General features: G+C 36.1%; 2 protein-coding genes across 2 annotated transcripts; both read left to right on the plus strand.

Moving 5' to 3' along the window:
* Positions 1-3,686: 3,686 nt before the first annotated feature.
* Positions 3,687-5,319, plus strand: LOC117638530 (transcription factor bHLH85-like). Its single transcript, XM_034373640.1, has 5 exons — positions 3,687-4,292; positions 4,427-4,699; positions 4,811-4,876; positions 4,966-5,031; positions 5,153-5,319. Exons 1-5 carry the CDS (start codon positions 3,687-3,689, stop codon positions 5,231-5,233), a joined length of 1,092 nt encoding a protein of 363 aa, XP_034229531.1. The 3' UTR covers positions 5,234-5,319.
* A 3,296-nt stretch (positions 5,320-8,615) lies between these two features.
* On the plus strand, positions 8,616-10,120 carry LOC117638721 (transcription factor bHLH84-like). Its single transcript, XM_034373815.1, has 5 exons — positions 8,616-9,191; positions 9,292-9,579; positions 9,693-9,758; positions 9,842-9,907; positions 10,022-10,120. The coding sequence occupies exons 1-5, from the start codon at positions 8,616-8,618 to the stop codon at positions 10,118-10,120; spliced, it is 1,095 nt and encodes a 364-aa protein (XP_034229706.1).
* Positions 10,121-10,587: the final 467 nt, after the last annotated feature.

The raw sequence follows: 10,587 nt of genomic DNA on the forward strand, positions 1-10,587 counted from the left end.
CTCAAGACGAAAGAAGAGGTCGGAGAAAAAAACCTAGCACTCAGAAGAAACAGAAAACTCTCTGCATTCTTCACCCTACCTTGGAAGAGCCACCAAGCACAACAAATACGTGCCGGTTCCTTCACCATAAAAATCCCAAACACCAAACAAGCTTCGTGCTACCCGTTTGATCAAGATCAAGTCTCTACGACCCTTGTATCAAACACAAATTTTCTTTAAACACTTTGGAGATCGAATCAGAGGATTCAATACAGAGATTGTAACCCTAAATTTCATAAATACAAATATTATTTTGTACACGTGTTCATGGTTGCCAAAACATGCATGCGTTTGATCACCACATTTTCCTAATTAATTATGAATAAATTACGTTTGGTACTGTGATTAGCTCAAACCAAATTATAATGACATCTTAATCCATTGTTAACACGGATAAGTACTTAAATTTTTAATTGCCAAATTATTTTACCTCTTTGGTGGCCTCCCTTTCCATTATAGTTTGTGCAGTCGAACAAGATAATATTAGAAATAACAAAGCTGACTAATGAACACGTTATAATTACAATTCAGAAATAATAATGAAAATCTTCGAAGATGCTTCTAATGATGATTATGAACAAAATGATACTTGACTTCTCTAATTAATGGCGCGAGAGACCAAAAATCTGTGTGAAAATTATTTAATAAATTAAAAAGAAATTATAAATCCTCACGCACCCATAAGTAAAACCCTTTGCCGTCTTGATTAAGAAAGGTCAAAGCAGTTAGCTAGGAACATTCTGTCCAGGGCTTCCTATATTTGACATAAAATAGATCTAAGCAACTAGGACGGTACCACAAATCCAAGATTAGATCTTGGCACTTGCAAAATATGCAAATGGTTATGTGAATTCTAACATTCTTTCGATATGTGGCATCACTTATTCACTTTACAACACAATATTCTTTTATTTCTCAATCTTGTATAAATCAAGTTTTCTCATCACCAATTATAAACAATTATGTATCTATCTCTCTCATCGCATAACTTATTATCTATGAGAAAAACAATCATGTTCTTGTTTACAAAACGTATTTGTGGACACAAATATATGTGCCCTTTCCACTTCTATTTATTTTAAGTAGTGCCAGTTTGCCAAAACTTTCAGAGGCAGGGTATGGAGCCGCAAAACAAAAGGCCTTATAAGTGAAAAACATGCAAGTAAGTACGTACTGGTGTGTACAATCGATTCAGGCTATCTTTACGCGTAGAAGTTGACGAACTTTTCCAAGGAAAGACAAGAGGAAACTTCCTAACAGAGACGAGAGGCATTTAATTAGAACTAATAATTGTACCGTCCACCCTTCAACCCTTGCTGCTTTGCACGATATGATCTTGCTGTAGGTCTGGTATTTAATACTAAAAACTCTGAGTACTTATGTTAATGAATAAAAATCTTAGCATATATATATATATATATACAAATCCTTATGATTGAAAAGAATTGAAATCATATTGTCCTTGGTTTGAGAATCTGATAAGTATAGTTAGTTTTGATTATTGGGTTGCCCACATCAAAAAATTTAGTCTTCATCATCTCTAGCTATGTGTACAGTACGCGTACTGTGAAGAGTCAAATGATAAATTCCCAAAATAGTTTTGCATGTAATTGTTAACATGTCAACCATATGGATATGAGATTGCTTGAAGTTGCCCATAAGCAAAATTATTTGAAGATTGGATCTCGGATTCTTTCAATGAGCCATTCGATTCCATCCCAAATGTATGGGATAGGGAAAGAGTTGGTTTTGCGTATAACAAAGTCATGAATAGTGTGGTGGATAAGGCGTTGAAGGAAGAATGGAAGTGGCACATGTTGGAATCCCATGTGCGCACGCGGATAAGCCTTTTTATTATTTATTTCTACTCCATGTCCATATTGCAATATTATCGCGATATATTGACCAAATGTTGATGATGATTGAAGGAGATTATTGATATTTTTCAGTCCTTGGATGCATGTTATAATGGTTGAAACTTGGATTAACTTGAGCATGCATTGCTTATCATTGTTAATTTGTTGTTATTATTATTTCTGTTGTTATTTTGTCAATTGGGAGAGAAAAAGAGGAGGTTGGTCAAATATCTCTTTTTGCCTCCCACTCTCTGGGCAAAGGGGAATTGGGATAAATAAGTCGACTACGAAATTCTTGACTGATTTTATTCCTTATATATATATACATATATTTTTTTTTTTTTGGTACGGACTTTATTATTATATTCGTTGACCCTCTACAATTCTAAGTTTATTTTTTGGTGCCATGTACAATTCTGATTGGTTGACTTCGCTGTTCTTCAACTTATTTTTTAAGAATTTTTGTATGTGGCATGCTCTTAATGAATATTTAATCAGTTGACATCAGTGTTTTCTCCTTATACTTTTCTTTCAAATCGTTTTTTGTATGGGGCTTATTACTATTAAATCGGTTTTTTTTTTTTTTCTGGTCTAATATTATTAGGGTGACTCTATGATCCTATATTTTCCTTTTTTCAAATAAAAAATAGTTGACTTCCTTGTTCTCAACATTTTTATAAGCAAGTTGACATTGCACTGTTTTTTTTAAGGTTCTACAACCAATCAACTTCAGAGTTCACCGCTTTGGGAGGAGGAGGAAGAACCTCCCTTCTAACATTAACTATACCTGTGAGCCAATAGCATGAAGAAATCTGGAAGTCATCTATTGGTTCTCTGTTGTCTGGTGCCATGGACAGTGATGTGATACCAGAAGAAAATTCCCAAAATGCCAACAGTAAAGCCATCCCCAGGCAGCAGGAATTTATCTGTGTTGTGATTGAACTTTTGATTTAAACTCAAGTTGATTTTTTGTCAAATGCAGTAGAAGGGAACAGTATGTATTAATTAAGATTTGCTAATGCATATCTTTTAATTTGTAGTGCCACATCTTTTTATCTGAAATTAATCCATAGCACTCACTTACATAACCTTAAGATCATCACTGTGACATGCACCATCCATTGCAATAATCACGTCTGTCCAACAATTCTTACAACTCCAATTTTCAATTAGGATTTAATCTAACACCGATAATGTCTCTAACTTAACCATTTAGGTACATCAAAGTTACAACTTCAATAAACTCAAAGAAGTGTAGGGTTTTTAACTTAATAGGCGCCACTGTATTAGTAGTGGATCACTGATCGAATGTATTGTGTCATCTTCTCGAAATGAGATTAATCTATCCACATCCATGACTTGTATTGAGTCACACAGTTACTGACGTTGAGAGTGCCAGACAGACTAAAGTCCACAACTGTCATTTTTCATATGATGTAAAGTACTTCGGTTTCTGTTTTGACATATTAATGTTGTTTTAATATTGACCAATATTTAATTCATAATGATTGCCATTGAAGTTGGTCACTCTCTTAGCTGTAAGGCCCCATCAAGGTCGACTGCTGCAGATCGTATAAAGATTCCTGACTATTTCATGTCCCTGGTATTTGATTGGTAGTTAAAGAATTGATAAGTGAAAGTCTATTTGGAATTCAAACCTGGGTTTGGCTTATCCTGTCTATAAATATGTCCCCCATTCATCTTTGTCCTAGAGCATCAAACAAGTCTAGCTTTCTTCACAATCATCACCAAAGCAAAAAAGACTGCTCTATATACATATAAATATCTGATATGGAATCTGTAGTGGGCATGGAAGATGCTGGATGGAGCTCAAATGGTGGAATGTACACCTCTGATGAGGAGGCAGATTTCATGTCTCAGTTGCTTGCTAACTGTTCTGTCACAAATGAGATGAATGAGGCTTCAAGCTCTTCAATTCCATTTGCAATTTGTCCAAGCCATGGATATTCAACAACTAACAGGGAAGACATTGATCAAGGATCGCATTATTATTCAGATTTTGCTAATCTCTATTTTTCAAATGGGATTGATACTTATGGTACTGCCAATAATGGAAACTACTACACCAGTGACTCTCACCAAATTATGCCAACAAATTACCATAACTCCGAGACGTCTCGAGGTCTTTGGGATGCCAATGGTGTCAACTTGTTCCTCAGTCAAGGTGAACAATTCGGCATGGATCATCACCAAGAATTGAGAAATGGCAATGTGGAAGAGCACTCTAACACAAACCAGACAGGAGCTGCTTTTTCTGAAAATCTTCTGCAGCTTAAAAGGCAATCTCAGCATGAGATGAGAATAAGGGAACCGGAGATGGAAATTGAAGTTATGGTGCCTGAGAATTCTAAGAAAAGGCCTTGCAGTTCAGTAGAAGTAAGTATACACGATAAATTTATGTGTTGCTCTTTTATGCACTTGGTGATGATTACTTTTTTCCTTTTTCTTTTTAAGGAAATGGGTTATGCGAGCAGCATATCTAATCATAATTGAATGACCAAATGTTTCAGGTTCAAAAGAAGAAGAGGAATGTGAAGTCGAAGAAGGGTCAGAAGCCGGTCTTAACCGGAGACATTGAAGATAATGATGCTAGCACCAAAGGGCAGAGCTCAAGCAGTACTAGCTGCTCAGGGGATGAGGACTCCAATGCTTCTCATCAGGATCTGAGTGGAGGCGTGAGCCCTTCAAGCTTAAGTCCAAAAGGGCTTGAAGATCTGAACTTGAATTGCAAAAAAAAGGCCAGTAGGGGATCAGCAACTGATTCCCAAAGCATATATGCAAGGGTAAGCCCATAATCCAAATGCTGATATATTGACCACACTAGCAAACTCATTCTTTGAAAATGTGCTTCCTATTTATCAATATGAAACTGATTTTCTACATGAATCTTGCAGAAAAGAAGAGAAAAAATAAACGAGAGGCTGAGAATTTTGCAGAACCTTGTACCTAATGGCACAAAGGTTAGCAGCATATATATACTTCAATTGTAGCAGATTTGATGTGACTTTTGTAAGAGCTAATGTAAGTTGGTTTATTTTTGGTAATGCAGGTTGATATCAGCACCATGCTTGAGGAGGCTGTCCAGTATGTGAAGTTCTTACAGCTTCAGATCAAGGTAATAACAAAAGAAAGAGAAAAGAATGTTCGACATTCCACATTGGATGAAGTTTAAATCTAAGTAGGAATTTCCATTTGATGATCTAATAATAATTTTATTTCGGTTTTCGATTTTGCAGCTCTTAAGCTCTGATGATATGTGGATGTATGCTCCTATCGTTCACAATGGAATAAACATCGGAATTGACTTGAACTCTTGAAGCTAATCAATCGGAGACGGTCATAGAATGTAGTAGGAGGTGGACCTGCTGTTATAACGGAACAGAGTCTGTGGACTATGCATGGTTAACTGAGGGCATTGTTTGAAATAAAGGCACACAAAGTGCTCAAATAGCAACTTGTTAGAATAAAACCAAATTGAAAATGTGATTAGTACCAAAAAATAAATAAACTAGTATATATCTGTAATTGTATTAATACACAATACATTCAAAATTAGACTACTGATAAGGGTTGTAATCTGTAAGAGTCCCTGTGTTTCACATTTGATGTGAGCAGGAAAAAGGAAAAGGGAAGATCCATGCTTGAATTAATTTTCTCTTGCAATAATAGCCTTGCTCTGACAGTAACAAAGTTTTATATTTGTGCCAGAAATGAATGCCTTACTGTGATGAGCTTCATGATTTACTTGAACTGTTTTTATTTACACGAACAATACATTTATTTGTCAAAGGGAAAAATACGTACGTAGGAAAAGAAACATGATCAAATGGTACCAGATATATCTTAATCCTAACACATTTCACATCCTCCCTCACCAATTAGGGTCAAAACTAAACAAGGAAAAGAAAAAGGCTTGCCAACTAAAACAGAGGAGGAAAGAGAAGTTTTCCATGAACATAAAATCAGCAATCTTATAATAGTGACCGATATTCGACAGAGCATTTGCAACTACATTTGCTTAGCTTAGCATACCAATTTCTTACAATTGATCTTGGATAGGAGGAGGAGCTTGATATATGATGGAAGGATAGAATGAATCTGCCAAGGTGAAGTTGCTGGAGTATCCAACCCAAAAATCAGTGGAGAGGCTCAATGTGTATGGTTTTAGTATGTTTTATGTGGGTTTACCTAGACATTTATTGCTGGTTATTTTAGGGGAGTAGAATCGTCGTTTAAAGTTTAATTTTTAGGGTTTAGATCCGAGGTTTCGGGCACAAGTTCCTAAGAAAACAAATAAGTAAAAATGTGACCCTAACTGTATCACAGCAGCAACTATGTTAGCAATGCTCAGGGGATGGGATGGGAAGGAAAGAAAAGAAGGGAAAAAAAAAAAAAAAGCAACAAAAAAGTCCTGGTGCTCTTCTGCTATCTAGAACACCAAGACTTAATTCTTACTTAATTAGCAATAATTTACACATGTCATATATATATGGGCACTAATAACTTCTTTAAATCAAATTCGTCGAAATAGGAGTGTAATGCATTCAGAATCATAACAAAATGATCAAGTGCTAGTATATTGTTAGTCTTCCTGAGAGGAATTCAGCTTCATTGTTCTTGATAATTAACAAATAAACACATTTAAAACAATATTAATTCTAAGTTCCAAAAAAAACGTATAAATTTACGCGTGATGACAAACGAGCTCTTGCCTCTTGGCCTCTGTGAAGTGTGAATGGCCACGAGCATGCAGTGCAGGGCTGGCTGGCTCTACCAACTTCCCAGCTCTTTCAGGAAAAAAGAATGGTGGCCCAGCCGCCCAAGAATGCTAGAAATTAAAGAAAAATAAGAGGGATATTTTTCATGCAGAGAAGGAAATCGGATTTTAAAAGGGTTTCAAATACTTTTTTTGTATTATTATTGCATTATTTTTCTGTTATTTTATAGAAATAAAGGAATATTATTGTTGGGAGAATTAAAAGATTTTGTTCCCTTAATTTTTCAAAATCAAAGCTCATGTCGTGCAAATTTTGGGCGGCACTGCAGAGCATGCATTATGCATTACAATAATATGGAAGTGCTCGTTTTTACGCGTGGAATGAGCGTGAACTTCGCCGGGATCTTAGTTGGAAAGATTTTTGAGCCTTGATGACTAGTTCTCTTCTTCACTCACACGTGTGCCACTGCCAAGTATTTTGGGATTGCTCATAATAACTCATTTTTCAAGTTCCTTCTTATTGCATCACATGTTTCATGATCCAACGGTTTGATTAGGAAGGAAATGACAAAAACAGTTTTCCCCCCTTCCCGTTCAGTAGACCGATAAACTTGTCCGTCATGGGTGTATACCTTCTTGTGTCTACATCTCTTGTCATGGGCAAACACAAGTGAATATACACCCGAGACATGAAAGTTTAGGGACAGGCCACATACTTAAGTGGTTAAACTTATTACAATGTCATTGTGATGATTTTGGTATAATGGTTTCACAAATTTTTCTTATACTATAGTTAGATTTGCACTCCAAAGGGCCATATTGGTTTTTTATTTATTTAAAATTTATCATCTTTAGATGATGATGTATTGTTTTCAGTTTAAGGAATGAGTTATCTTCCTATGAATAAATAAAAATTGAGTTTGGCAAACATCACAAACACAAACCAAGGTCCTCAAGAAAAGAACTTCTAGGGGAAACCATGTTTACTAGTTAATGCAGCTAATTCATCTAAAATGCCTAAGGAGGAAAACTTAGGCAGCTAATTTGACCTATTCTGACAAATCATAACAGATAGTCTACAAAACTAGCCCTCATCAGAAGAAACTACAATAATGTAATATGATATTAACAATTTTGGCATGGAACAAGCTAAGTGCTAATCCAGGTTTGTCCCAAGAAGTCAATGACCTAACCAGAATTCAGATCCAACTCCAGATAGGAATTTTAGTCAATGAGTTTCTGCTTTTGAACCAATACAGAGTTATGCCTCAATTGAACTCCATACTTGTCCATAAAGAGATCATTGTTTTTGTTAGGTAAGATGGGCAGATGGCAGTTATGGAATATTTTCCCAACACTTTGTGGATGATTGTTATTGGATTATAACTTTATAAGAACATTGGGAGAGGGGACAACAATCCAATCTGCAGATAACACTGTCTGGTTCCAAGAACATTTCAGAGAAAATGTTAGACCATTTTACATGATCTTGCCGCCTATTTATTGATGTCCTTATCAGTATGAGTTGAAACCAAAATATTATGCTTGTTGATTAACCCCACGTTGTCTTGTTTGCCAGGTGTAAATTCTCTCTCTCTCTCTCTCCAAACTCCACCAAATAACATTCTCTCAAGCATCTCTCTTGAACAGTATTTCTGTGATTTTTTAAAGGTTATTATGTTATTTTAATCCATCATTGCTTTGAACTTGGTCCCATCTGAGTTGTCCTTAGATGACTTCTTGCCGTATTTGTACAAATTAATTGTTTATCTAGAATATGATTAATGAGATCATCCCAATGTTTAAATTTATAAATGATTTCTGAGTTTCTTGTGGCATTGTTCATAGTTGGGGTATAAATATGCCACTTAGCTTCATTCCCGCACCACTCATTCACAGAGATATATGAGAATCTCTTAATTGTTATTAATTAGAGTACAATAAAACCTTTGTGTTCCTTAATTAGGCTTCAAAGAGGGAATATGGAGCATATTGGAGTTGTTACAGAGGGAGAATGGACCTCTCTGAGTGGGATGTACACTGCTGAGGAGGTAGATTTCATGGCTCAGTTGCTTGGAAATTTTTCATCTTCAAACCATCCAAGTGGCACATCAAGCATGAGAGTCCTGGAAGCTTTCTGGCCCGGCGATGAATCACTTACAATGAACATGTCAGGCAACCATGAAGGTTCACATTATTCATCAGAAACTTCTATTTCTGATTGCAGCAATAGGATTCTTTTTCCTACTTCAAGCAATGAAAGCTACTACTTGAGTAGTGATTCTCACCCCATGTTGGTGACAAGCAATAGTTCCATGTCTATTGATTTTGGTTCTGTGGATGGGATCAGAAACCTCAATTCCTATCTGATTCAAGTAAATGATCAATGCTTGAACCAAGAACCAAGTGAAGGAAATGCAGAAGAGTATGGTGGCAACCAGCCTGAAGCTGTGGCTCTGGGGAAGAGGAGATATGATATGGCAGTACAAGAACCAGCCATGGATGATAAAAGTAACACCTCCAAGGATTCTATAAAAAGAACTCAAAGTGCAGAAAATGTGAGTAGATACATAAGCATATTTTTCTTATCCTTCACTCAAACTTTTTACTTGGTTATAGAATGTTAATGTTCTTTCTCTGATCATAAATTCAATGTGGGTTCAGATGAATAAGAGGAACATAAAGTCAAAGAAGAGCCTGCAGATCATAACTAGCAACAATGAAGAAGATGGCAATGCAGGCCCCAACAGACAGAGCTCAAGTAGTTGCTGCTCAGGAGATGACTCCAATATTGCTTCACATTCCCATGAGAATTCTCAGGAGCTGAGTCCGGGTAGTACTTCGACGTCAAGCTTGAGTCCGAAAGAGGCTTCAGCTCTCAACTTGAGTGGAAAATCAAGAGCTAGAAGGGGGTCAGCCATTGATCCCCAAAGCCTCTATGCAAGGGTAAGTTCCTATAGGCTACAGATCCTGCTTGTTGCCTGTCTTAACCATGTAAAAAATTAGTTCCCTATAGATATGAAAAATCAACTAATTTTTCTATCCTTTTTGTGTTGCAGAAAAGAAGAGAGAAAATAAATGAGAGGCTGAGAGTTCTGCAGAACCTTGTCCCCAATGGAACAAAGGTAGGCAGTATGCCTTGTGAAACAATCTTCTTTTCCCAAGAGGTTGATGCAAAATTCTCAAATTTATCTATTTGGAATTGCAGGTTGATATTAGTACAATGCTTGAGGAAGTTGTCCATTATGTGAAGTTCTTACAACTCCAAATTAAGGTAATAACCAAGAAAATTAACCCATGATGAGCAATAGGTTTTCGAATTTTCCAATCGAAACCTACATATCTGAAAATCAGTTGCTGATATTACCCCTTGTTTGATCATTTATAGCTGTTAAGCTCTGATGATATGTGGATGTATGCTCCCATCTGTTACAATGGAACGGACCTGGGACTTGATCTGAAGCTCACCTCACCAAAGCAATCATAGAAAGAAAACATGCTTTGGAACCCAAATATTTTCTCAACTCTCAAATTATGCAAGAAAATTGAGAAAAATGTTGGTAAAAAGTTTTTAGGTTCTGCAGCATTTTCCATAAATTCTTTTTATAATGTAACAAACAGACATGACTGTGCTGTGAGCTCCACAACCAAAATTATTCTCCAATTTACTAATTTTGGGTTGAGTGGTTTGAGCATGTGGTGCATTATCTCATACGTGGGATGAGATGATTGATTTGACATACTGATTATTCTGTAGTTGATATTCTTGTACTTCAGAATGAATATTGATGAATAAACATGATGTTTGGATAAACATTTTTTTAATGGAAGTTTCCAATGTGACTGAATATAAGATACTGTGCTGAGATTTGTCAAATCCAATCCAGTAACGACAAATGTTGTGTGGTTCATTGACGTGTCATTGCCAATCCGCAAAAACACCCCATGTTCTAA

This window comes from Prunus dulcis, chromosome 8, assembly GCF_902201215.1.
Source record: "Prunus dulcis chromosome 8, ALMONDv2, whole genome shotgun sequence".
In the NCBI taxonomy this organism is placed as follows: Eukaryota; Viridiplantae; Streptophyta; class Magnoliopsida; order Rosales; family Rosaceae; genus Prunus; species Prunus dulcis.

Coding starts and splice junctions, on each gene's coding strand:
- LOC117638530 (XM_034373640.1), top strand. CDS start 3,687: ATGGAATCTGTAGTGGGCATGGAAGATGCTGGATGGAGCTCAAATGGT. Junction 4,293..4,426: donor GGCCTTGCAGTTCAGTAGAA/GTAAGTATACAC, acceptor CAAATGTTTCAG/GTTCAAAAGAAGAAGAGGAA. Junction 4,700..4,810: donor CCCAAAGCATATATGCAAGG/GTAAGCCCATAA, acceptor TGAATCTTGCAG/AAAAGAAGAGAAAAAATAAA.
- LOC117638721 (XM_034373815.1), top strand. CDS start 8,616: ATGGAGCATATTGGAGTTGTTACAGAGGGAGAATGGACCTCTCTGAGT. Junction 9,192..9,291: donor GAACTCAAAGTGCAGAAAAT/GTGAGTAGATAC, acceptor AATTCAATGTGG/GTTCAGATGAATAAGAGGAA. Junction 9,580..9,692: donor CCCAAAGCCTCTATGCAAGG/GTAAGTTCCTAT, acceptor TTTGTGTTGCAG/AAAAGAAGAGAGAAAATAAA.